The following is a 27,584-nucleotide window of genomic DNA, read 5'->3' on the forward strand; positions in this document are numbered from 1 at the left end:
CCTGTTGGACCAATGGATATCTTAATAAAGTCAACTAAATTAACCAGAAGATATCTTCCTGTGATGTGGATGTGAGCCTGGGAGTTATGGGAAAGGGATCCTCCTTCATACTGCTGCTTCAGTAACAGTCACTCTGCCTCAGTTTCCTTGTGTAACTAAGCCGTCATCAGTGTGTTCCATGAGAACAAGCTAACCACTTTTGTCTGCTTGCTGTGGAGGTGTTGGTGTAAACACATGGCCATAACAGCATATACAGTAGCTTGAACTGATTTGACATAACTTTTAGGTACATGGTTTGTGTGCATATCTGGTCACTGAGGTCAGTATATTGCCCAAGTGATTGATTATATTTATTCTTCTGTAATTTCAGCATAACATACCTGTCATCAGCTCATTGGCAAACACAGTGTCCGTTCGAACACTGTATTCTGAAGCCAGACACCTATGCTTCTGTATTACATCCTGCCACACAGAGGACAAGGACAATATAACTGAAAGATTGTCATTCACCGCTCTATGTTCCCTTGACCTTCCTACACAAGCCACTGCCCTCACAAGCAGGCAGCTCCCTCCCATCCCCCACACAGAGCAGTGCTATAACCTACCTACCTCCCTTTCCAGAATGGGCTGTAAACTACACCAGTCCTATTAATTAATTAATGACCCTGACTGAAGTGGCTGGCTCGTGGAACTGCCTATAGGAAGATGGTGTGATGTATTTAGTGGTGTACGGTGCTCTGTGTTGGGAGGGAAGACAACAGGGTAGAGGAGGCAGAGGCAGTGCACCAGATGAGAGGAGAGAGGACGCCCCCTGTCCCCGCCAGCAGCCCTCACTGACCATCAATCACCCAGGGCCATTGTGGTCCTGTCCAGGGTAGCCTACGGCACAGACACCCAGCCCAGCCACCCAGCCAGTCAGGCAGAGGAGTAGAGAGAGGGGGCAGGGAGCTGTAGCCTGCAGGGAGAAAGTAAGGGGGAAAGAATGGCAGTCGGGGAATGGCCTTCTTCGTGTTCCTCTCCCCAGCCGGCATTGCTGGGCTTGGGGGCAGCTCTGCTCTCTTTCTGCATCTCCGCTGTGCTCTCCCAGGTCCCGGATCCAGAGGTAAGAACGCGTTCGTTCATACAGGTCTCTGTCCACAGAGGCTCATCATCGGGTTCCTGCTTACGGAGGTGTGGGTGTCTGTCCCACTCGTTCCCTCCACTGTTTAAAGGATGGTTGCTTGTTTTCATGTGATTAATAAATGGGGCTTATTCGCTATAGAGCTATGGTGTTGAGCAGCCCCATAGACAATAGTCATGTGTAGTAGCTCAATATTTTATGGTGTAGTGTTCTTCCCAGAGTAGCATGGACGGGTTGTTACAGCATGTGCAGATGTAATGATCACCATGTGCCGCCATTTGTATTTTCGGATGCCAGGAGCAATGCCATAATCCCCGGTGTCAGAAATGAAATACAGTGGCAGCCTCTTAAGAGCGCTAATGCATTGTTTTGAGATGTGAGACCTCATGTTGTACTGCGTACAGGGTGTTGTACAAAACAAGCAGCAGTATTCCATGCTAGATCAGAGAATAGACATGAAAGTTTCAGAAACATCTGTCTGGAAATAGTGACAACACATGCACTGTTCTCTCTGACGGATACCCAGACTCACAATTAGTAAGAGAGAAATTAGTATTAGTATTAGTAAGAGAGAAAGATGAGACTGAATCGTTTCTGTGTTAATATGCTGCACCAGCAGGGTCAGCAACATTGAAAGTTTGTGGGCGTTTAGTGATGAAATCCTCAGGTGAGAAAGTGCACCTTGGATATTGATGCACAGTACATCCCGGACTTTGCTTCAAATGATAAATAAATTCAGAAAACTTATCACAGCTTCTAATATTCAGATGTTGATTTCAGAAGATTTCAGCAGAGGGTTTTATATAGGAGTGACAGATCCAGTAGGAAAAGCTGATTCATGGACTGCAATAAAATACATGTCATAAGCTGAATGATGGGGGGGGGTTGATTGCAGTAAAGAAATTGGAACAAAGATCTATAATAATTGCCTTTGAAAGCAATTACTGGAATTGTTGGTTCCAGTATAGTTTCTGGGTTTTGTTATTCTCCATTTGACTTAGGAGGGAGAGTTCATTATGTTTCTGAGAGGGAGTTAAGTAATGGACAATCTTGGAGATATATTATTTTTATTTAGAGAAATTACAGAGAAAGAGAAATGACATGCACATGGCTAGTTTGAATCCCTGAGGCGACAAGGTGAAAAATCTGCCGATCTGGCCTTGAGCAAGGCACTTAACCCTAATTTCTCCAGGGCTGCCATCAATAATGACTGATCACCTGGATGTGAACCCACTTTCAGAGGGAGTTGGGATATGCAAAAAACCAAACAATTCCATCTCACACATGTACAGGTTTCCCACTTGTACATGCAATGAAACAGGACAAACATAATCATCCCCCTATTTGACCTTTGTGACGTGTACTTGCTTGAAGAAAGACATCTGGTTCGGTTTGAACATTTGTATTAGGACAGAATTATCTCAACTAAGCCTATGTGTCTCGAAACTTCAACAACCATAGCAACTGCAAGCTTCAGCCAGAGTCAACTCCCTCACTGGATCTGAGTTGTTTCAATATGTTTACGAAAGTTCTGGCTTATCCACTAATCCCAACACATAAAATAGGAGAGCGAGTAAGGACATTAAGTATTACATAATCACTACTACGAATTCACTACTTTGTATTAACGGCAGCAGAATTACAATCTCTTGTCCCCTGGGCCAACTTATTACCCCCCCCCCCTGCTAAAGTGCCATTACACTTGAGAGTAAAGTCATATCAGGCTGCAAACAATCTTAGTCAAAAATGCGTGATTTGTTTTTGTTTTTTGGCAACAACACCCTATGCCCCTGATGGCCTTGGCAGATGGAGGACATACTGATACAGTACACTGAAATGTGGAGATTTGGTGAGAAGTCAGCCAAGGTCAGGCCCATGGCATCTTTTTAACATGCTGACTCACAAAAGCCAATCACACAGCTCCCAACAGCCCTGGCTGACACTCAGCCCTGGCTGTGTCAGAAATTGCACCCTATTCTCTGTACAGAGCCCAAGGGCCCTAGTTAAAAGTAGTACAATATGTATGGAATACAGCGCAGACGAGCTTTTGTCAAAAGTAGTGCCCTGTATTAATTCTGTGCATTTTCGGGACCACCCCTGTCCGTCACACAGTAAATGAGAGACAGCATACCAAGACCCAAGAAACATTACAATTCCAAGAATAACAATTTTCTTACAATACATCAAGGCAATGGTCTTTTAGTAGTTGACCTACAAACCTCATGGCAAGATTTATTTATTTTTTTAAACATGTACGCTGCCCAGGAGAGTTTGACCGGGGCCCCATTAAGTACGTTTACATGCACACTAATAATTCAATATTAACCCTCAAACTACCAACTGGGGTCATTTTGACCCCATAGGGATATTTTTAATCGTATAGCCCAAAAGTGGTTAATTAAATTCTTCGAATTTTTCATGACTTTGTCAATCAACTTGTTTTTAATCAATTCAAATCGTTGTTTAATGTTACTGTATCAATATGGAATTTGGGGTCATGTTGACCCCAATCAAAAACACCTAATTCTGCCTATAGTAATTTGATATAGGACCTTTATTTGAATCTAGTTCTCTCTGGAGACATGATAACAACTTATCCATACCACCAGAGGGTGGAGGGGGACCTGTATCAGTCATTTCCACTAGATAGACAGATCATCTGCACAGATACAGCTCCCCATGTACTTGCCTAAGATTGTATTTTTCTATACCATATGTGTAACTGTGTAAAAAAAGAAAATCTAATTACCTTATTTTTGTGCATATAGAAATCTGCCAATGGTATACAAAGTCTGCCAATGGTATAACTACTTGATATAACTGCAACACAGAACTCAGGTAAGCTCTCGAATCTACACAGAGAGCTGTATTGGTGTGTACTCTATAAAAATTATTTATTCTAGGGCAAATATTTTTTTAAGTATTTATTTGAATCCAGTGGGTGGAAGGGGACCAATTGGAGTGATCTCGACCTGATAGACAGATCACCTGCACAGATGGAGCACTCGTCTTTAACTGGTTATAACCAGGTATGAGCGTGTATGAACTCAAAATGACCTTAGATATATGCGTAGTTGCAGTCAAAACAGCTCAGAAATGTCAGTCAGTGGTATAACTACTTGGTTAAACAGAAACCAGCTAACCTACAGAAATACAGAAACCATCTAACCTGTCAAAAGAACTAACCGTCAAAAGAAGTAGACCAAGGTGCAGCGTGGTGAGCGTGCATAGTCGTTTATTTAGGTGAATACACCGACAAAAACAATAAACGCTACAAAACAACCGTGACGCTTAAGGCTATGTGCTACAAACAAAGTTAACCTCCCACAAAGGCAGTTGGGAAATAGGGATACCTAAGTATGGTTTACAATCAGAGACAACGATAGACAGCTGTCCCTGATTGAGAACCCTACCCGGCCAAAAACATAGAAATATAAATAATAGAACGTATAATACCCACCCCAACTCACACCATGACCAAACCAAAATAGGTCAGGGCGTGACATAACCTCTGAATGTACACATACAGTAGTGCTGTATTGGTGTGCATTCTCCGTAAAATAGTTATTCTATGGAAAATAACAATAATACCCTCCCTCTTATATTATATATGTGCAACTTATGGTATTTTGGGCATGCTTGTTGATGCTTTTTTAAGCTTCCTGCCTAGGCCCTACCCCTCCCATTGTTTCACTTGCAGCAATGCTAATGCTTATTTACTTACTGTGGGGTAAGTAAATAAAGACAATTAAGCCATATTTTTGGTCATTGTCTTCATCAATGGATGAATCACTTTTTGTCAATAAAATGAAGTATATTAAACATTTTGGTGTACTGCCCCTTTAAATGGCAGTCGTGTTTACCACAAAAATATGATAATACGACAATTAAATTATGTTATTAAATCTGGATTTTAGTACTAACGTGGATTGTACTTTGAAAAGAAGATGCACATTATATGAGGGGGAAATTATATTTTGTTTTACCTGGTATCAACATTAACTGTCATTTTGCTAAAATAACATACGGTTTTCTAACATTTTTATTTCAGATAACATTATTTACATGCTTAATGATGTTTTGATAAGATTTTTTTCTTTCTTTTTGGGGTCAAAATTATCACAGTTTACCAATTTTACATACATGGATTTTTTTATTTTATTTTTGGGGTCAAAATTATCACAGGAGGCCTCCCGGCGGGTGGGTGGTTCGCGAGCCCAGAGTCTCTAGTGGCACAGGTGGCGCTGCGATGCAGTGCCCTAGACCATTGCGCCACCCGGGAGGCCTCCTGTGATAATTTTGACCCCAAAAATCAAATTAAAAATAATAAAAACATCCATGTATGTAAAATATGTTAGTAGTTGAGAGTGAAACTGATTATGGCTTTAGTCATGTGAAGACCGTACTCTGCTTATCGTAATCGGCATAAGGTCATAATCGAGGTAATCTTTCAAATTGCAAGGATGTATAAACCCCCTGATCGGAGCTCCAGCGGTGTATTTGATCTGAACATGTGCTTGTACCAGCAGCGCAAGTCTCCCTTTTTGGCAGAAGTGAAGTTTGGAAAAACTGACAGTATGCATATTAGAAATAGTTTTCACATAATGTCCGACTACATGGCTGCTGTGGTAGAACATTTATTTTGATTGCCGATTTTCTGAATTTATCAAAAACCCATCGGGAAGCCTGATTTCAGATGTGTCCATGTAAACAGGAATTAAAGGGAAATCGTTCTTCTTGCAAAGCATGTCAACATTTTAATGAATCAAACTATTAGATTAATATGAGTATTCACAATAATTGTATTAAAGTACCCATTGCATTCTTATTGAAACAACCTTAACCCAACACCTAGCAACCTGTTGGCTTAACGATGAAGGGGTTAGCTTGACAGTCGCTGGCATTGGGTTCTAGTCCAAGTCGAAGCTAACCCAAATTCACTACATTGGTGTCAGAAGTGGGATGGTGACAGTGAGGTCATTGGATAGGTCTTTACACATGAGGGACTTGGTATAGAGACATAATCTCATGGTCCGTTGGAGGTTTTGTCTAGTTCCGAGTTGGTCCCACAGACATTTTTTGGGATGTTGGGTCATGGTACTGATTGGTGAACCACTGATCCAGATACAGCTCTTTGTCTTTAGGCAATGCAAGGGACACCGACACCAAGTGCTTTTAACAAAGTGTTTTCAACTTACATATTTGACATGATTACAGTTTGTTCATTCATGCATAAATTATTATGTAACCTGGGATTGGAACTCTCAACCTCTTGGTTCACGGCATTCCAATCTTCCTGCTACGCCACCATGTCTGTATCAGTGACTGATTTCACCTGTAGACCTATTCCTACACTTTGGACTTCAAAGTAAATCTCAGCTCTGTAAAAAATACACTGTAGAAAAAAGTATATTTATCGCAGTGATTCAGGGGCAACAGTAAAACAGAATAATATGTCCCACCAACAACAGACAACTATACTGAAAACCCAAACTCAAATAGCTGAAAGAAGTAAATTAAATTAAATAGATTTTTGCCATATTTTTGCCAGAACTTGTAACTTAAATAGAAGTGCAGATGGCACTCTTTTGCTATATGCAGAGATATGTTATAGGTAATGAATGTGTAGGGGACTTCTGAAATTCTACAGACTTTGTAGCGTGTAGAAAGATCCGCATTCCCCTAAATCCAGAGGTTGTGAGTTTAAATCCTAGGTGAGATGAGAGAGGCCTGTAATTTTCATCATAGGTACACTTCAACTATGACAGACAAAATTAGAAGAAGAAAATCCAGTAAATCACATTGTAGGATTTTTAATGAATTTATTTGCAAATTATGGTGGAAAATAAGTATTTGGTCACCTGCAAACAAGCAAGATTTCTGGCTCTCACAGACCTGTAACTTCTTCTTTAAGAGGCTCCTCTGTCCTCCACTCGTTACCTGTATTAATGGCACCTGTTTGAACTTGTTATCAGTATAAAAGACACCTGTCCACAACCTCAAACAGTCACACTCCAAACTCCACTATGGCCAAGACCAAAGAGCTGTCAAAGGACACCAGAAACAAAATTGTAGACCTGCATCAGGCTGGGAAGACTGAATCTGCAATAGGTAAGCAGCTTGGTTTGAAGAAATCAACTGTGGGAGCAATTATTAGGAAATGGAAAACATACAAGACCACTGATAATCTCCCTCGATCTGGGGCTCCACGCAAGATCTCACCCCGTGGGGTCAAAATGATCACAAGAACGGTGAGCCAAAATCCCAGAACCACACGGTGAACCTAGTGAATGACCTGCAGAGAGCTGGGACCAAAATAACAAAGCCTACCATGAGCAAGGGCATTGAAGATGAAACGTGGCTGGGTCTTTCAACATGACAATGATCCCAAACACACCGCCCCGGGCAACGAAGGAGTGGCTTCGTAAGAAGCATTTCAAGGTCCTGGAGTCTCCAGATCTCAACCCCATAGAAAATCTTTGGAGGGAGTTGTAAGTCCGTGTTGCCCAGCAACAGCCCCAAACATCACTGCTCTAGAGGAGATCTGCATGGAGGAATGGGCCAAAATACCAGCAACAGTGTGTGAAAACCTTGTGAAGACTTACAGAAAACGTTTGACCTCTGTCATTGCCAACAAAGGGTATATAACAAAGTATTGAGATAAACTTTTGTTATTGACCAAATACTTATTTTCCACCATAATTTGCAAATAAATTCATTAAAAATCCTACAATGTGATTTTCTGGATTTTTTTCTCTCATTTTGTCTATCATAGTTGAAGTGTACCTATGATGAAAATTACAGGCCTCTCTCTTCTTTTTAAGTGGGAGAACATGCACAATTGGTGGCTGACTAAATACTTTTTTGCCCCACTGTATCTGCGGAAACACCTTCAATTGGAGAACCATCTATTGAGTGAACATGTAGCTCATCTGGAACATTCTTACAAGAGTTTAAAAACAACATGTATTTTGTGTTGCCCATGTTAAACACAAGTTTTAAATCAGCAAGGAATTCCTGCACAGCTATAAAATCTGACGGTAGTTTTAAGACAGCCAGATCAACAGTCGGAGCAATAGCCGACATAATAGCATCATCCGCATACAGATAAAGTTGACATTTTTTTAACAGATTGACCAATGGTGTTTATATAAATAGTGAAGAGAACAGGTCCCAAAATCGACCCCTGTGGTACACTTTTAAGCACTTCAAGAAATTCAGTCACGATGGCGTGAGTTCTGTCACTAAGATAATCATGAAACCATCAACAGGCGTCAGAGCTCAGACCTATCGAGGACAACTTATTCAATAAAATAGCATGATCAACAGTATCAAAAGCTTTTGAAAGGTCCACAAACAAAGCAGCACATTTCATTTTAGTGCCTAAAGCACTGACCAGATCATTAACAACTAAAGTGGTTGCTGTACTAATTCTATGCCCAGGCCTAAACCCTGATTGGTTTACATTTCAAATACATTTCTCCGATAAAAAAGAGCAAAGTTATACATTTACGAAGGATTCTAGAATCTTAGCTAGACAAGGAAACCTTCTAATGGGGCGACAATTATTAACATCACTACTATCCCCACCCTTATGGAGTGGCAGGACAAGAGCTGATTTCCATACTTTTGGAATATTTCCAGATAACAATGTTAAATAAAAAAATGTGGGTTATTGAGCCAACAATGATGGGCGCTGCACACTTAAGCAGACCAGGATCCAATTCGTCAGCCCCTGTGGATTTATTGTTGTCTATTGCTAGCAAAGCATCCACAACTTATTTTTCTATAAAAAGCCAAAAAGAAAAGCTTTTACTATGATTTCTTTGACCATTCAGCAAGTTTCCTCTATCCTCTAGAGAGAGGGGGAGAGAGAAATGGATAAACCAAGAGGAGATACAATCATTGTTGCCATTTTTATTGATGTTCTGAGCGTTGCCATTAAAAGAGAGTGTGCTGTTCATGATGGTTCCCAGGTACTTCAAACTCCCCATTCTCTCTACTTCTTCACCACCCAGGACTAGGTGGCTCACTGGGTCTCCCGTCCTCTTGAAATCAATGACCAGTTATTTTCTTTTGTTGATGTCGAGTGTGAGGTAGTTGTCATGGCACCAGTGATGAACCCTGTTTACTTCTGTTTGGTAACGCGGTGTGTTATCTGAGCCGTTGATAAGGGAGGTGTCATCTGCATATTTCACTGCCAAGCAGTCCCTGTCGGACCCTCTCAGGTCATAGGTGAATATGAAGAATAGCACTGGAGAGATGATAGTTCCTTGGGGGGAACCGGTAGATGTACAAAGAAGAAGGGATGTTGTGTTGTTGAACTTGACATACTGCACCCTGTTCAGCAGGAAGTCCAGATCCCACAAGGCAGTACTGGGGTCCACCTGTAGGTGGGAGAGTGTCACAGAAAAGGTGAGGTTGCATGCAGCTTTAAAAGCAGAGAAGTCAAGGAAAAGGATGCACACATAAGAATGAGGCCTCTCCAGGTGTTTCACGGCACTGCGTAAAACCGTCGGTACTGCATCGTCGACTAATCTGTTCTTCCTGTATACAAACTGTATTGGGTCCAATGGCTCCATCCACATGAGACCTGAGAGGTGAGAGTGCTCAAGGCACTTCACACCGACGGAAGTTAACGCCACAGGACGATAGTCAATCAATGTTTTGATAAGGTCAAAGTTTTACATTGTTCCCATCTGGTTTTTATGACCGTTACATGACATTGCACTGGTCAAATGGTTTACTGTAATATTCCATTTTGATTGTTATTGGAAAAGCACAGACACTTGAATCCTCCTTGAAAAGTTCAATCAAATTGTACTGAAAAAAAAATCTATAGAAATTGTTTTTGCTGAAAGGATATCCTTCTGTGATTGTTTCAATTATTGCACTCTGATTTTCAAAAAATAAATAGCTATCTAATATTTCACATAAAAGCCCCATTTGCTTGAAAGTCATCTTGACTAATGCACAAGTTTTGTTTGGCCCTCTTCCCAGATGTATTGTTCTGTGGGATTGTTTACAACGACAGGAAACGTAATAAGTGTCCGTATCCTGACCCATCATATATTGATCTGTACGCATGAACTATGGGGCTGCTAGATTAATCCCCTGCTTGTTGTTCCTTCAAAACAAGGCGTGATAGAGGAGCACCAGGAAGGATACCTCCAGGGCTGGCCCTAGCCTTTTGGGGGCCCTAGGTTAGATTTTGTTGGGGGGCCCACCCACCGCGCGGGCAAAACATTTTAGTGGTCCCCCTCTTGACGGTGGAGTGAAGAAAATGCAGTTTTACAATTAATTACCTACAATTCTACACATTTTGCCACGGGGTGGAGATCATTTTTTTGCAGTTGTAAAGCAAATTTCCTGAAATTCTACATATTTTGCCATGACTTTTGCCATGTTAAAATGAGTGAGAGTGACTAATAAAATCAATGGCTCTTGCTGCCAAGGGAATACCTGACAGCTTGAAAGACGTTTTGGACACTACAGTGAAAATGGTTAACTTTGTTAAAGCAAGGCCCCTGAACTCTTGTGTATTTTCTGCATTATACAATGATATGGGCAGCGACCATGTAACGCTTTTTTTGCTGGTAATCAAGGGGCAAAGTATTGACACATTTTTTTTAATTGAGAGACAAGCTTAAAGTCTTCTTAACTGACCATAATTTTCACTTGTTTGACCGCTTACATGATGACGGGTTTCTCACACGACTGGCCTATCTGGGTGATGTTTTTTGTCACCTGAATGGTCTTAATCTAGGATTACAGGGACTCTCCGTAACTCTATTCAATGTGCGGCACAAAATTGAGGCTATGATTAAGAAGTTGGAACTCTTCTCTGTCTGCATTACCAAGGACAACACACTGGTCTTTCCATCATTGTATGATTTTTTGTATGCAAATTAACTCAAACTTACGGACAACAAAGCACCTGAGTGAGCTGGTTGCGCAATTACACAGGCACACGCGAGAGCTGCCCAATGACACGAGCCTACCACATAAGCTAAATAACTTCTTTGCTCGCTTCGAGGCAAGTAACACTGAAACATGCATGAGAGCATCAGCTGTTCAGGACAACTTTGTGATCACGCTCTCTGGAGCCGATATGAGTAAGACCTTTAAACAGGTCAACATTCACAAGGCCGCAGGGCCAGACGGATTACCAGGTGTACTCCAAGCACGTGTACTACGAACATGCACTGACCAACTGGCAGGTGTCTTAACTGACATTTTCAAACTCTCCCTGTCGGAGTTTGTAATACTAGCATGTTTCAAGCAGACCACCATAGTCCCTGTGCCCAAGAACACTAGGTAACCTTCCCAAATGACAACCGACCCGTAGCACTGACATCTTTAGCCATGAAATGCTTTGAAAGTCTGGTCATGGCTCACATCTACACCACTGTCCCAAAAACCCTAGACCCACCCCAGTTTGCATATCCACAGATGATGCCATCTCTATTGCACTCCACACTGCCTTTTCACAACTGGACAAAAGGAGCAACAACAGTTGAAGTCGGAAGTTTACATACACCTTAGCTCTAGGGAGTTTTTCCTAGCCACCGTGCTTCTACACCTGCATTGCTTGCTATTTGGGGTTTTAGGCTGGGTTTCTGTACAGCACTTTGAGATATCAGCTGATGTACGAAGGGCTATATAAATACATTTGATTTGATTTGATTTGACCTTAGCCAAATATATTTAAACTCAGTTTTTCACAATTCCTGACATTTAATCATAGGAAAAATTCCCTTTCTTACGTCAGTTAGGATCAACACTTTATTTTAAGAATGTGAAATGTCAGAATAATAGTAGAGAGAATGATTTATTTCAGCTTTTATTTCTTTCATCACATTCCCAGTGGCTCAGAAGTTTACATACACTCAATTAATATTTGGTAGCATTGCCTTTAAATTGTTTTAACTTCCGTCAAACATTTTGGGTAGCCTTCCACATGTTTCCCACAATAAGTTGGGTGAATTTTGGCCCATTCCTCCTGACAGAGCTGGTGTAACTGAGTCAGGTTTGTTTGGCCTCCTTGCTCGCACACGCTTTTTCAGTTCTGCCCACAAATGTTCTATAGGATTGAGGTCAGGGCTTTGTGGTGGCCACTCCAATATCTTGACTTTGTTGTCCTTAAGCCATTTTCCCATTACTTTGGCAAAAGCTTTGGCAGTATGGTTAGGGTCATTGTCCATTTGGAAACCCATTTGCGACCAAGCTTTAACTTCCTGACTGATGTCTTGAGATGTTGCTTCAATATATCCACATAATTTTCCATCCTCATGAAGCCATCTATTTTGTGAAGTGCAACAACCCTCCTGCAGCTAAACACCCCCACAACATGATGCTGCCAGCCCAGTGCTTTACGGTTGGGATGGTGTTCTTCAGCTTCCAAGCCTCCCCCTTATTCCTCCAAACATAACGATGGTCATTATGGCCAAACAGTTCTATTTTTGTTTCATCAGACCAGAGGACATTTCTCCAAAAAGTACGATCATTGTCCCCATGTGCAGTTGCAATCCGTAGTCTGGCTTTTTTTATGGCGGTTTTGGACCAGTAGCTTCTTCCTTGCTGGAGCGGCCTTTCAGGTTATGTCGATATAGGACTCGTTTTACTGTGGGTATAGATACTTGTGTACCTGTTTCCTCCAGCATATTAACAGTGTCCTTTGCTGTTGTTCTGGGATTAATTTGCACTTTTCACACCAAAGTATGTCCACCTCTAGGAGACAGAACACGTCTCCTTCCTGAGTGGTATGACAGCTGCGTGGTCCCATTATGTTTATAATTGCGTACCATTGTTTGTACAGATGAACATGGTACCGTTATGCATTTGGAAATTGCTCCCAAGGATGAACCAGACTTGTGGGGGTCTAAAAAAAAAATCAGTCTTGGCTGATTTTCTTTGGATTTTCCCATGATGTCAAGCAAAGAGGCACTGAGTTTGAAGGTAAGCCTTGAAATACATCCACAGGTACAGCTCTAATTGACTCAAATTATGTCAGTTAGCCATGGCTTCTAAAGCCATGACATCATTTTCTGGAATTTTCCAAGCTGCTTAAATGCACAGTCAACTTAGTGGATGTACACTTCTGACCCCAATTGTGATGTAGTGGATTATAAGTGAAAGAATCTGTCTGTAAACAATTATTGGAAAAATTACTTGTGTCATGCACGAAGTAGATGTCCTAACCGACTTGCCAAAACTATAGTTGGTTAACAATATATTTGTGGAGTGGTTGAAAACCGAGTTTTAATGACTCCATCTTAAGTGTATGTAAACTTCCGACTTCAACTGTAACTGAACACCAATGTGAGAATGCTATTCATTGACTACAGCTCAGTGTTCAACACCATAGTGCCCTCAAAGCTCATCACTGAGCTAATGACCCTCGGACTAAACACCTCTCTCTGCAACTGGATCCTGGACTTCGTGACGGGCCACACCCAGGTGGTAAGGGCGTCTAACAACACATCCGCCACACTGATCCTCAACACGGGAAACCCTCAGTGGTGCATGCTCAGTCCCCTTCTGTACTCCCTGTTCACTCATGACTGCATGGCCAGGCACGTCTTCAACACCATCATTAAGTTTGTTGATGACACAACAGTGGTAGGCCTGATCACCAACAATGATGAGACAGCCTATAGGGAGGAGGTCAGAGACTTGGTCAGAGACAAGGACAACAACCTCTCCCTCATCGGGATCAAATCAAAGGAGATTATCGTGGACTACAGGAAAAGGATGAACCAGCATGCCCCCATTCTCATTAACGGGCCTGTAGTGGAGCAGGTTGACAGCTTCAAGTTCCTTGGTGTCCACATCACCAACAAACTAACATGGTCCATGCACACCAAGACAGCCGTGAAGAGGGAAAGACAAAACCTATTCCCTCACAGGAGACTGAAAATATTTGTCATGGGTCCTCAGATCCTCAAAATATTTAATACTGCACCATCGAGAGCATTCTGGCACGTTGCATCACTGCTTGGTATGGAAACTGCTCGGCCTCCGACTGCAAGGCACTACAGAGGGTAGTGCGTACGGCCCAGTACGCACTCCCACACCTCAGATTCCTTGAGCAGACCAGCCACCACCGGCCTGAGGAGAGACACTTGGAACGATGGGTTAATACGGTAATCAGGGGGAGCTGTAACCTATAACAAACCTTGTTCAGTCTCCTCAGGACTTTAAATGGCCACACAAACTGCGGACCCAGCTTCCGGCAGGGCAGGCGGAGGGGCATGTTTCGGGTCTAGAGTCAGACCCGGTCCCCCAGCGTGAACACCGGGGCCTCACTGCGGTGGCAGTCAGAGCTCGCCTTCTGTCGCCTGATGGCCCGTTGCAGGTGCACATGGGCAGTGTCCGGCAGAAAACCTAGTACGCACTGGAAAGGAGATAGGTTAGTGGAGGAGTGGCAAAGTGAGTATTGGGCCATCTCTGCCCAGGGGATAAAAGCCACCCACTCCCCCAGCCGGTCCTGGCAGTAGGACCGTAGAAACCTGGTTAACTCTCTCCACCTGCCCGCTACTCTTGGGGTGAAAACCTGAGGTAAGGCTGACTGAGACCCCCAGATGTTCCATAAATGCCCTCCAGACCCTGGACGTGAACTGGGGACCCCGATCAGAAACTATATCCTCAGGCACCCGTAGTGCCGGAAGACGTGGGTGAACAGGGCATCCGCAGTCTAGAGGGCCGTAGGGAGACCAAGCAAATGAAAAAGACGGAAGGACTTAGAATACCGATTCACAATGACCAGGATTGTGGTGTTTCCCTGTGACGGAGGAAGATGAGTAGTTTGACCTACAGTACGAAACCCCAGTCAGCATTATTTAAATCATCCCTAGGAAATTTAAATGAGCCTCATGATTGACATAAATTCACAAAAAAACTGCAAGTCTCTTTCTCTCCCTTAAATCTCACACCTAAACTATAGCCTACTGTAGCCTATCAAAACAAATGTCCTTGTTGGAAATTTTCACTTTTTCGTTGAATAATCAAATCCTGCTTCTACAAGATAATTTTACTCCTGCAACAAAACTGGTCAAATGAAGATCAAACATCTATATGTGTGGGGTAGACAATATTCATTAAAGTCTTCCCTTTTTTTAACCTTCACTCTTTGTGCCATGATGTGTGATTCATTTTCCTAGATCATTGCCATTTACTCAGTGAGACAATTATTTTGTTTGTATTATGTTCTTGCGGTATTTCACAGCATCCCGTGACTTTCCAGCATTGTATTACCAGCTTCTCAGCCAAAGTTATGAAAAAGGTGAAGGAGTCGACATAACAATTCAAATTGGGAACAAGACAGGAGACAGTGTCTAGTGTTCAAAGAGATTGGTCTATTTTGTGCTTTTATGTTCTTGCTCAGTTAAAATGCTGTTGTTTTGTTGTCCCTTTATCTTTTTTCAGACAGTCATCTTTCCATTTCAACCCATTGTTCTCCATTGTTGAGATGGTTTTTGAGGCAGATTTAAGTTAATTTTTTTAGGCTTAAGGTGGTGGCACTCCCACACTAGTGTCCTCAGGTTCAAATCAAATCAAATCACATTTTATTTGTCACATACACATGGTTAGCAGATGTTAATGCGAGTGTAGTGAAATGCTTGTGCTTCTAGTTCCGACAATACAGTAATAACCAACAAGTAATCTAACTAACAATTCCAAAACTACTGTCTTATACACAGTGTAAGGGGATAAAGAATATGTACATAAGGATATATGAATGAGTGATGGTACAGAGCGGCATGGGCAAGATACAGTAGATGGTATTGAGTGCAGTATATACATATGAGATGGGTATGTAAACAAAGTGGCATAGTTAAAGTGGCTAGTGATACATGTATTACATAAAGATGCAGTCGATGATATAGAGTACAGTATATACGTATGCATATGAGATGAATAATGTTGGGTAAGTAACATTATATAAGGACTAAGACATCATGAGTGATAACACCCGACTTGGCGTGTTTCAAATTCTGCGTGATCCACGAAATCCTCTATTTCAGGGTTTTATCCCAAGCCCTTCTTCCCTGTCTCATACTTTTCCATATCCTTACAGTGACATCAATTTGTCTTTTACACCTCTGACTTTCCTCCAATTGTCTTGCCACCCACCGTGTGTCTCTTCAGAAACTGAGCGGAGGAGAAGAATATTATTCTCTCAATCAGATTGATATTTGCATCAATTGCGGTATTGGTCCAAATAACATTTAACTAACTGTCGTGAAGACTATCAAACAGCAGAGTGATTTGAAGAGTACTTGTCTAGATGACACGATAATGTACTCATGCAAATATTGTCTCTTTTTTCCCTCCTACAGCTTTTACCGACAGATCCCCCAAAGAAGCCAGACCCAGTCACTTCAGAAACAGTTGTATTCTGGGGACTGCGGTTATGGCAAGTCATTGGTATCTTCTCTATGTTTATTCTAGCAGTCAGTAAGTATTTCTCTAAACCTGTCATAGTAGTATATCTGCCAGACATTCAAGACTATTTATGAAATGAATATTTACATAAATATACAAATGCCTAGGATTTTCACATCAATCCTCCATCGTCCAATTCTATTTATAAAAATCACATTAGTAAAAATGAATGTACAAATTAGTCCGTCAGTCAAGGTACAATGCTTCGGCTCAGCTATTTGTCTGCATAGTCCAACAAGTTTGCATACCGAACAGATAGATCACATGATACATGGAAATGCATATAATTTGCTGAATTGTCATGATGGTTATTGTGAGGGAGGGCTCCAAATGTTCATGGTATTGTCGGTTTATGTTTGTTTTATCGACCACATGATGCATGGTTCAATAAGGGGAGGAGGAGGACAACAGTACACAAGACAAAAATGACATGCTATTTTAGTCATAACTCATCGGACATCTAAACAGTAATAACTAAACCATGTCATGACAGAGACCGAATCAACAAAAAGGAAAGTAGTCTGATAATATCTGATATTGAAGTGTCACTATACAGTAATATACAGTGAATTCCAAAAGTATTGGGACAGTGACCATTATTTTCATTGTTGTTTTGGCTCTGTACTGCAGAACTTTGGATTTGAAATGATAGTCCTAAATGAATCGTGAACAATGATGAGTGAGAAATATAGACGCACAAATATCAAACCCCGAAGACATGCTAACCTCTCACCATTACAGTTACATGGGAGGTTGGCATTTTTTTTTGGGGGGGGGGGGTGATATTTGTGCAGCTGTAACCTTTTCACTCATCATTATTCACAATTCATTCAGGATTATCCATAAACATGGTAGCATCCACATGAATGTGGAAGTGTTTACAGTGCCTTGCGAAAGTATTCGGCCCCCTTGAACTTTGCGACCTTTTGCCACATTTCAGGCTTCAAACATAAAGATATAAAACTGTATTTTTTTGTGAAGAATCAACAACAAGTGGGACACAATCATGAAGTGGAACGACATTTATTGGATATTTCAAACTTTTTAACAAATCAAAAACTGAAAAATTGGGCGTGCAAATATTTTGATTCTGATATGATTCTTCACAAAAAAATACAGTTTTATATCTTTCTGTTTGAAGCCTGAAATGTGGCAAAAGGTCGTAAAGTTCAAGGGGGCCGAATACTTTCGCAAGGCACTGTAGAAACATGTTCTATTCTTATTCACAATAAAAGTGACTCCAAAATGGCATAATACATTATTTAACATACATTTCTATTGGGCACAAAATAATCTGAAACACAACCAAAACAAACAGCAAATGCATCCAACAAGTTTGTAGAGACACAACCTTGATGTAGTCATTGCGGGCTAGGAATATGGGACCATATTTTGACGAAGTGAATTTGTCCAAATATTTTTGGCCCCTTCAAATGAAGGGACTAAACACAAACGGTTCACCCGATATGGATGAACATACCTCAAAATTAAAGCTGATAGTTGCACTTTAACCTCATAGTCATTGTATCATTTAAAATCCAAAGTGCTGGAGTACAGAGCCAAAGCAACACAAAAAAATGGTTCACTATCCAAATACTTTGTAGCACACTGTAAATGCTAATAGCTGTAAAACTGTTATGTGCCAGCGTTGTGACAGTAGTGTCTAGTTCAATTACATATCCATTTGTACTTCAGATACAAGCAAATAATATTCCACATGGGAAATACATTTTTCTTTTATCTCTCTCCTTCTCGCCCACCTTCTCCATTTGCAAGTCATCACCCTATGCTGCATCTTCAAATGCCGTATCCCCAGGACGAAGAAGGAGATAGAGGCGCGACATGCTCAGAGAGTAGCAGCTAAGGACTACGCCAACACACTGGAGACTGTGCCTCCTCTCAACGAGCTCACAGAGATCCCAGGAGGTAAGTGATGCACTTCTCAGACCCTCTCTACCTCAACAACAGTGCGATGCACATTTTAGGACATCCCTACACCCTATGACAAAAGTCCCTAGGACCTAGGTGTGGTGTACATTTTAGGACATCCCTACTCCCTATGACCGAAGTCTCTGGGAGGTAGGTGTAGTGTACATTTTAGGACATCCCTACTCCCTATGACAAAAGTCCCTACTCTCAACGTCCTATGAACTTTAGCACTTTTAAAATCCACAGCAAGGCTAGATTAAAGTGTGAGACATATTTTTTAATTTGTTACATTTACCTTCTATTAGTAAGCACCTCAACTAGAGATGTGTGCACCTTTTATTTACTTACTCTACTCTTAAGAACTACCCTGTGTTTGATTTCAGGGAGTTTTTCAAAGGAGAGTAGACAGGGAACTGCTGGGCGAGTTTTATATGCTATTGATGAAATGTCACCTGCTAGGCCTTTTGATAAAGCAGGAGATCAATAGTGGCTTGACACGGTTTTAACACGAATGGGCCCCTGACAGCTTTTGTATTCATTAGTTTGAATGTTTCTCTTAGATTTCATCACATTATGCTAATGGGTCAACACACTCTAACCATGCAGAGCTAAGATATATTTTTCTCTTATTTCTGACGGATAACACAGATCTTTGTCTGACACTCTGGATGCAACCAGTGTTTTGAATTAGTTTAAGGTGGCATATTTCCCTGTCTTATATGATTGAAGATGTAGATTGAGTCTACATACTCAAATAAATAGTCTTGTCCTCACAGGGTGATATAATACTCTCTGGATGAATGAATACAGTAAAATATACTCTGAGTGTACAAAACATTAGGAACACATTCTCTTTCCATAAACTGACACGGCGAGTCCAATCTCGGATCCCTTATCGATGTCACATGTTGAATCCACTTCAAATAGTGTAGATGAAGGGGAGGAGACAGGTTAAATAAGTATATTTAGACCCTAAAACAATTGAGACATGGATTGTTTGTGTGTGCCATTCAGAGGGTGAATGGGCAAGACAAATAATTGATCAGTTTGTACCAGTTTGAGCGTGTCAAGAACTGCAATGCTGCTGGGTTTCCTGTGTGTATCAAGAATGGTCCACCACCCAAAGGACATCCAGCCAACTTGACACAACAGTGGGAAGCATTGGAGTCCAAATGGGCCAGTGGAATGCTTTCGACACCTTGTAGAGTCCATACCCAGACAAATTGAGTCTGTTCTGAGGGCAAAAGTGGGTGTAGCTCAATACTACCAAGGTGTTCCTAATGTTTTGTACACTGTGCACAAATAATATATGCCATTTAGCACACACTTTTGTCAAAAGCGACTTATACCATGCCCAGACCGGATGTGCGTGTGCGGCATCATGCACAAATTGATTTTGTCCCTACACACCAAATGTGATCACGACACACAGGTTGAAATATCAAAACAAACTCTGAACCAATGATATTAATTTGGGTACAGGTCAAAAAGCATTAAACATTTATGGCAATTTAGCTAGATAGCTTGCAGTTGCTAGCTAATTTGTCCTATTTAGCTAGCTTGTTGTTGCTAGTTAATTTGTCCTGGGATATAAATGTTGAGTTGTTATTTTACCTGAAATGCACAAGGTCCTCTACTCCGACAATTAATCCACACATAAAACGGTCATCTGAATTGTTTCTAGTCATCTCTCCTCCTTCCAGGCTTTTTCTTCTTTGGACTTTATATGGCTATTGGCATCTAACTTTCATAATAAGGTGAATTATCAGAACCACTCTGTCCTTCTTTCAATCACCCACGTGGGTATAACCAATGAGGAGATGGCACGTGGGTATCTGCTTCTATAAACCAATGAGGAGATGGGAGAGGTAGGACTTGCACCTCGTTAAGTGTCACAAATAGAACTGGGTTAGGGTTAATTATAGGGCCTCTATGTCAGTGTCGGTCTCTTCCTTTTCAACGGTTCTAACTTTCATGCCTTCTCTTTGACTTCTTCCTCCTTCAATCTTTCATCTTCCAACCCTATCCCTTCCCTTTGACCTGCACCTTCCTCTCCAAACCCTTTCTTTCATCCTCTCTTCCTTGAGTTATTCCCTTTCCTCTTCTTCCACCTCCCTCTTCATCCTCCCTATTTTCCTCCCCCTCTCTCTCCTCCCTGACCTCTTTGTACCCTCCACCCCCCCACCCCCCTCCTCCCCCCTTCCTCTTCATCCTGTCCCTCCAGCTCTCCCGGACACTGTGTCCCTCTCGACGGTCTCTGAGCAAGTCCAGGCTCGCAGCGCCAGCAGCAGCCAGCTCCCAGTGGTGAGAGAGGAGGAGGAGCTCACTGGCCCCCTCACTCAGCCCGAGACGGGATGACATTCCTCCCTACTTCTCCTCTCTCCTTTCCCCCTCACTCAGCCTGAGACTGGATTACCTCCCTCCTTCTTCTCTTCCGTATCTCTTCTCACCTTCCCTCTCTCCACATTCCTATTTATATTCTGACAAAGAGGGCTATCCACTAGAGGGAACATTGGAACATGCAGCTCAGGATTCAGTAAATCACAGAAAAGCATTGAATAGTTGAATACAATAGTTAACTTAATAGATCAGCGTTCATCGCTACTTCCTAGAAAGAAGGACATTGACATTGTGGAGAATGTTGCCTGCTGAAGAGTAATAGTTGCATGTGTTACATACTTCAAATGCTTTTTGTTGATATACTCGTCCTTGTCGATAATACATTGATTGTACATTGGACACAGAACTGCAAACGTAGATGATGAAAAAGTAGAGATGAAGGCTTCTTACGTTGATGTTGCATGCCTACGGCTGTCACTCGTTGTTTATTCATTTCTCTCTTTCTCCTTCTCTGACTCGATCTGTAATCTTGGCTTTGTATAAACACATCTATGATCTTTTATGTAAGCTTATACAGTAACACCCATGACAACCAACCCTGGTCCTGGAGAGCTACAAGGTACACAGGCTTTTCTTTCTCAACCTTGCACCAACAATGTCTTAATTATTAGTTGAATCGCATGTTTTAGTATGGGGGGGGAAATGCCTGCACACCATGTCAAGTTCATCCACGTCTAAGGTTGGGGGTCACTGACATACTGTACTTGTCATTTATCTCTGTCTTTCTGTCTGATCCAGGTGGGTGTGTTTCTGTCCATACCATCTGTCCTCTTGAAGTATCACACAGGCTTACGTGGACATACATAGGTCTGGAATATCAAATCAAATCAAATTTGATTTGTCACATGCGCCGAATACAACAGGTGTAAACCTTACAGTGAAAATGCTTACTTACAAGCCCTTAATCAACCATGCAGTTTTAAGAAAAACAAGTGTTAAGTAAAAAAAAAAGAAGATAAGTAAAAAATGTAAATAAATAGTTAAAGAGCAGCGGTAAAAATAACAGTAGCGAGGCTATATACAGGGGGTACCGGTACAGAGTCAATGTGGAGGCTATATACAGGGGGTACCAGTACAGAGTCAATGTGGAGGCTATATACAGGGGGTACCGGTACAGAGTCAATGTGGAGGCTATATACAGGGGGTACCGGTACAGAGTCAATGTGGAGACTATATACAGGGGGTACCGGTACAGAGTCAATGTGGAGGCTATATACAGGGGGTACCGGTACAGAGTCAATGTGGAGGCTATATACAGGGGGTACCGGTACAGAGTCAATGTGGAGGCTATATACAGGGGGTACCGGTACAGAGTCAATGTGGAGGCTATATACAGGGGGTACCGGTACAGAGTCAATGTGGAGGCTATATACAGGGGGTACCGGTACAGAGTTAATGTGGAGGCTATATACAGGGGGTACCGGTACAGAGTCAATGTGGAGGCTATATACAGGGGGTACCGGTACAGAGTCAAGGTTAGTCAAGGTAATTGAGGTAACATGTACATACATGTAGGTAGAGTTAAAGTGACTATGCATAGATAATAATCAGAGAGTTGCAGCAGGATGCTCTCGATGGTGCAGCTGTATAACATTTTGAGGATCTGAGGACCCATGCCAAATCTTTTCAGTCTCCTGTGGGGGAATAGGCTTTGTCGTGCCCTTTTCACGACTGTCTTGGTGTGTTTAGACCATAATAGTTTGTTAGTGATGTGGACACCAAGGAACGTAAAGCTCTCAACGTGCTCCACTACAGCCCAGTCAATTAGAATGGGGGCGTGCTTGGTCCTCCTTTTCCTGTAGTCCACAATCCTCTCCTTTGTCTTGATCACGTTGAGGGAGAAGTTGTTATTCTGGCACCACAAGGCCAGGTCTCTGACCTCCTCCCTATAGGCTGTCTCATCATTGTCGGTGACCACTGTTGTGTCGTCGGCAAACTTAATGATGGTGTTGGAGTCGTGCCTGGCCATGTAGTCGTGGGTGAACAGGGAGTACAGGAGGGGACTGTATTATTATTTTACAATCATTATGGATAAAATGTATTTTGGGACTGACTGTGTATTGTGGATTACTACCATAATGAGCGTGTCAGTCAGAGACAAGCTTAATCCATTAGAGAAATCATAACCTATGGGAAAGAGTACATAATCTCACATCCATCTCTGTATATTATAATGCAGCATCAGGGGATACTGGGGTTAATATGCATTTATTTCCCCAGCAAAACCTCTGCCGTGAACTTATAAGTATCAACCATGTGCTGAGAGCGAGAGAGAGCGAAAGGGAGAGAGAGCGAAAGGGAGAGGGAGCGAAAGGGAGAGGGAGACTGGAGAGAGTGACTGGAGAGAGAGCGAAAGGGAGAGAGAGCGAAAGGGAGAGAGTGAAAGGGAGAGGGAGCGAAAGGGAGAGGGAGACTGGAGAGAGCGAAAGGGAGAGAGAGACTGGAGAGAGAGCGAAAGGGAGAGAGAGCGAAAGGGAGAGAGCGAAAGGGAGAGAGCGAAAGGGAGAGAGAGAGTGGAGAGAGGTTAAAGGGAGAGAGAGTGGAGAGAGCGAAAGGGAGAGAGAGAGTGGAGCGAGGTTAAAGGGAGAGAGAGAGTGGAGAGAGCGAAAGGGAGAGAGAGAGTGGAGAGAGGTTAAAGGGAGAGAGAGAGTGGAGAGAGCGAAAGGGAGAGAGAGAGTGGAGAGAGGTTAAAGGGAGAGAGAGAGTGGAGAGAGCGAAAGGGAGAGAGGGAGAAAGAGGGTGTCTGCCATTTATAAAGGAAAAGGATAAACAGATATGTTTTATAATCGTGGAGACTCATGAACCCCACACAGCTGTTTACCCCTGGATTCATCCACAAGAGATAGTGAGTTCTCCAGCAAATAGTAAGTGTTCCAGGGCCGCCTTCCACTAATTAAGTAATGAGTGAAGTATGCCATTTAAAAAATGCAACTCTGTAACGCCTGACCCGATAGCTATGTGCAAGTATTTGTGCAGAGAGTGTATGCAAATTTCCTGGCCATATAATCCAACATATTATTGAGAATATATTCAGTTAGAAACAGTTATTACTATAATATGAATAAGTTATTACTATATACTTATGGTTATTGCATCTCCTGATCAATAAGATTCCATTCTGGGCATTGACCACAATGTTTAACCCGAATAATTCATGCACAACAAAGTGTCTCTGAGAGCACTGACATAACGTCACCCGCAGACGTTTTACTCACCACTTTTACCTACATGACCTAAAAACCAACGTTGTTTAAGACAGCCTGGATAGAGAGAAAGATAACATCTGTGAGAACATTTGACATTCGTAGGAGATGGTAGAGCAAATACTGGACAGGAGGCAACGCTGAGGGCGAGGACTAGGGACATAGTGCAACTTCCCACCTCCCATTCTTTGCCATATGGATAAAGCTATTAAAATGAAAAGTAGACATTGTTCCAGCACACGTTGATCATCTGTCATTGCTCTGAGTTGTGTCAGTTCTCCGGTGGCTCAAGAGCCTCCTGAGGCATGCTGTCAGACAGGGTCCACCGCAACCTTCTCACTTCCGCACACCTTTCCCTATACAGTGCACAAGGACAAACTCACGCAGGCACACATGCATAGTCACAGATCCACACGCACACATTTCTTGCACATCTTAGTGCCACGCAGAGGTGTAGGGTCATCTGGGAGAGATGACATGTTACCCCAGGAAACCCAACGCAGGTGTAAAAAATCTCTACTTTACTCCAGGATACCCATTAAGGGTCGGCCGTATCTATAGAAACAAAGTTGCCATATTCATGCCAGGGGAATTGAGCTAAAAGTGTCAAGCCTATTTTCAATGCATCTCCTTGTTATTGCATTTCTATTTTAGTTGTTGTGTGTTCAACTTGGATTTAGTAGCGTCTATGAACAACATGATTATGAGGCCACGCATGTATGAAAGCATGTATACTTACTGTATTTCAAATGTATGACGTTCCGTCCTTGTGATGTACTTGTCTATTAATGTTCTGTACTATGTCATGTTTTTTGTTTTCTGTGGACCCCAGGAAGAGTAGCTGCTGGGGGTAGCTAATAAAATACTAATTCTGAGGGTTATTCTGGTTGCCAAACGATCTCCTCATGCAAAGAGGGGTCAGGAGTGTGAGCGTGTTGCACCTCAGCCTCCGACGGACTGAACATCACCACCAGAGAGTGTGTTTTGTGTGAGTGTGTGTCTTCTCGGATTGAGAAAATAACACCATCAGCGAGAGGAGTCGTAGCCTTGGGACGTCACAGCGGGATGGAGGACGATAAAGTGGTCAACAAATGGCTTGACTCTATTTACACGGTAATTACATCGGCTGGTACAGTGGAACTGAACATTTGGGTGCAGGGAACACACAGTGGATTGTATTTGACTGGTTGCGCAATTTGACGGATTGTGTAGTTCATTCATCTGAAATCTAAAGCAATAATTCTGGGGTGAGAGGAGGCGGCAATTCGTTTGAGTGTGTTCATGAATCTAAAATGACGTGTGTTACACATTCCACAGATGGGTATTACAGATAATCATTTCTAGTCCGAATTGAACAGTGTACTTACTCTACCCTGTACCCATGTAAGGTACAGTATCAACACATAATTAATAGAGACACTTGATGTGGAGCGTTACCCAAAAGGATTATGTCTACACTCTCTAGTGCAATGTTTCCCAACTCCTGTTCTTGTGTGTGTTTCATTACCCTCAACAGCACACATTTTTTTTTTGTAGCTCCAGACAACTTGTCAACTAATCACCAAGCCCTCAACGAGTTGAATCAGGCGAGCTTGTCCGGGGCTACAACAAAAAATGTATGCTATTTGGGGTACTGGTGGACGGGAGTTGGGAACCACTGCTCTAGTGGTGATGTATAAAAGACAATCACCCCGGCTTCCCTAGAAGCAGTTCCCTTGCCCGCCTGGTCTATTTAGTGTCTACAGATGTCTGCCCCTGCTACTGTACTAAGAAGGTGTGGTAAAAAGCAGTAGTACCATCTCCCTCTCAGCAGTGGTTCTCCCTAGAGCATAAACTAGCACACTGAGGGGTTCACCATGGGTGTCATGGATGGGAGGAAGGGAGGCATGGGGAGGAAATCCTCACAGCTCTCGATTGTGACAAGTGGGAGCTGTTGAATTTCTCATTGTCGAAGTCCTCTCATGCCTGGTGGGGATGTTGCAAGACACGCACACAGTCTCGGTCTTAATGCTGTTTGAAATGCTTGGTTGTAACTGATTGCATGTAAACCTCTATCTCCAAATGATGTTTGCCTTCGAAAAATAAAAAGATATCCACATACATGTGTATGGATATGCTGGATTGTGGAAGGGATATACCCATCTACCTTCTCAATGATTTCCACATGTTTATAGATCTATTTGCTTTGCAGTAAAGTCTCATTCCTTGACTTGTGTTCACCTTACATTTCAGTTCGTTCTCAGAGGTGGAGCAAACAAAACTCATTGCATAGAACAAACATGGTTATTTTGATGTTGTGCAGTAGAGGCCATCTGGATTGGGATGTTTGTCATTATCAATGGAGGGCAGCATGCCTATTGTCCTCCACAGCCTTCTGGTAGATTGACATTTTCATTCATCAAATATTTGTCGATTTCAAATCCCCATAATTTGTTTCCCAACCAGCCCAGTAGACTTATGAAACCACATTAGTAGAAAAAAATAGGCTGCGTCCATTAGAATGTAGAGAGACAGATGCACATTCATTACAATACTATGACCCACTTTGCCTGGATTCTATATTTTGCTCACCACATATTATTGCAGGAAGGGATCTTGATGATAACAAACGTTGTTGTCGCGGCCTCCAAGTGATTGTTTCCCCTTGTGCTTTTTTGTCCTTCCTCCAGCTGTTGTTGTGGAGAAAAAAGAAGAGGTGACAACAGTCTCGGGAAAAGTGGACGGTGAAAAGGGGGGGAAGAAGACCAAGGAGAAGAAAGAGGGAAAGGGTGCCAAGGAGGGAAAGGATGATGAAAAGGAGGGATCTGCTAACAAAAAAGGGGAAAAGGGAGAAAAAGGGGAAAAAGGGGGAGGAAAGAAAGGAGAAGCAAGTGAAGAAAAAGGGAAGAAGAGTAGAGAAGGGGAGAAAGTAGGAGGTGCAAAAGGAGGTGCTAAGGGAGGAGCTAAGAAACCTCCTTCGAAAAAGTAAACACTGGGTCGGAAACACGAATTGTGCTAAACAACTTTTCATAAGTAATTTTTTTAGTTGTCAATTTTGTATTATTATTATTTTTTTAATGATTGTATATAATGACAAAAAAGTACATATTAACTATAAAACAATCTTTAACCCTTGTGTTGTCTTAAGGGACAAAAATTACACGCCACTATTAACAGCAGAGAGAAGCCCCGAAATGATATTTTTTCAACTTGAAATTTGATTACTTTTCCTAATAAAAAGTGAAACATTGTCTTTGTTCATATTTCCATGAAAGCTGTACACCACCAGGGTACAACGATTGTCTTAGGGGCAATTTTGACCCTGCACCACACACACACACACACACACACACAAGAAATTGAGATTGTGTGCGACTCAGACAAAACTAAAACGTTCTTGTGCATGTTCAGATGTCCAGGAGGAACAAGAGAACAATGATTTAGAAGAGGTATCTGAAGAAGAAGATGGGGAAGAATACAACCCAGAGCACGATGCTTCATCTTCA

At 42.1% G+C, this 27,584-nt stretch overlaps 1 protein-coding gene across 2 annotated transcripts; it reads left to right on the top strand.

Annotated features, from left to right (window-relative positions):
• The first annotated feature begins 805 nt into the window (after window positions 1–805).
• On the top strand, window positions 806–27,256 carry LOC118395228 (transmembrane inner ear expressed protein-like). 2 transcript variants are annotated; one of them, XM_035788973.2, is made up of 4 exons: window positions 806–1,102; window positions 16,462–16,579; window positions 18,344–18,493; window positions 26,769–27,256. In XM_035788973.2, exons 1-4 carry the CDS (start codon window positions 983–985, stop codon window positions 27,065–27,067), a joined length of 687 nt encoding a protein of 228 aa, XP_035644866.1. In that variant the 5' UTR covers window positions 806–982; the 3' UTR covers window positions 27,068–27,256. The 2 variants fall into 2 exon arrangements, with proteins under 2 accessions (XP_035644866.1, XP_052319877.1); XM_052463917.1 differs by lacking the exon at window positions 26,769–27,256 and adding an exon at window positions 20,721–21,448.
• The last annotated feature ends 328 nt before the right edge of the window (window positions 27,257–27,584 follow it).

Source organism: Oncorhynchus keta, chromosome 15 (assembly GCF_023373465.1).
Source record: "Oncorhynchus keta strain PuntledgeMale-10-30-2019 chromosome 15, Oket_V2, whole genome shotgun sequence".
In the NCBI taxonomy this organism is placed as follows: Eukaryota; Metazoa; Chordata; class Actinopteri; order Salmoniformes; family Salmonidae; genus Oncorhynchus; species Oncorhynchus keta.

Coding starts and splice junctions, on each gene's coding strand:
- LOC118395228 (XM_035788973.2), top strand. CDS start 983: ATGGCAGTCGGGGAATGGCCTTCTTCGTGTTCCTCTCCCCAGCCGGCA. Junction 1,103..16,461: donor CCCAGGTCCCGGATCCAGAG/GTAAGAACGCGT, acceptor TCCCTCCTACAG/CTTTTACCGACAGATCCCCC. Junction 18,494..26,768: donor GCTCACAGAGATCCCAGGAG/GTAAGTGATGCA, acceptor TCCTTCCTCCAG/CTGTTGTTGTGGAGAAAAAA.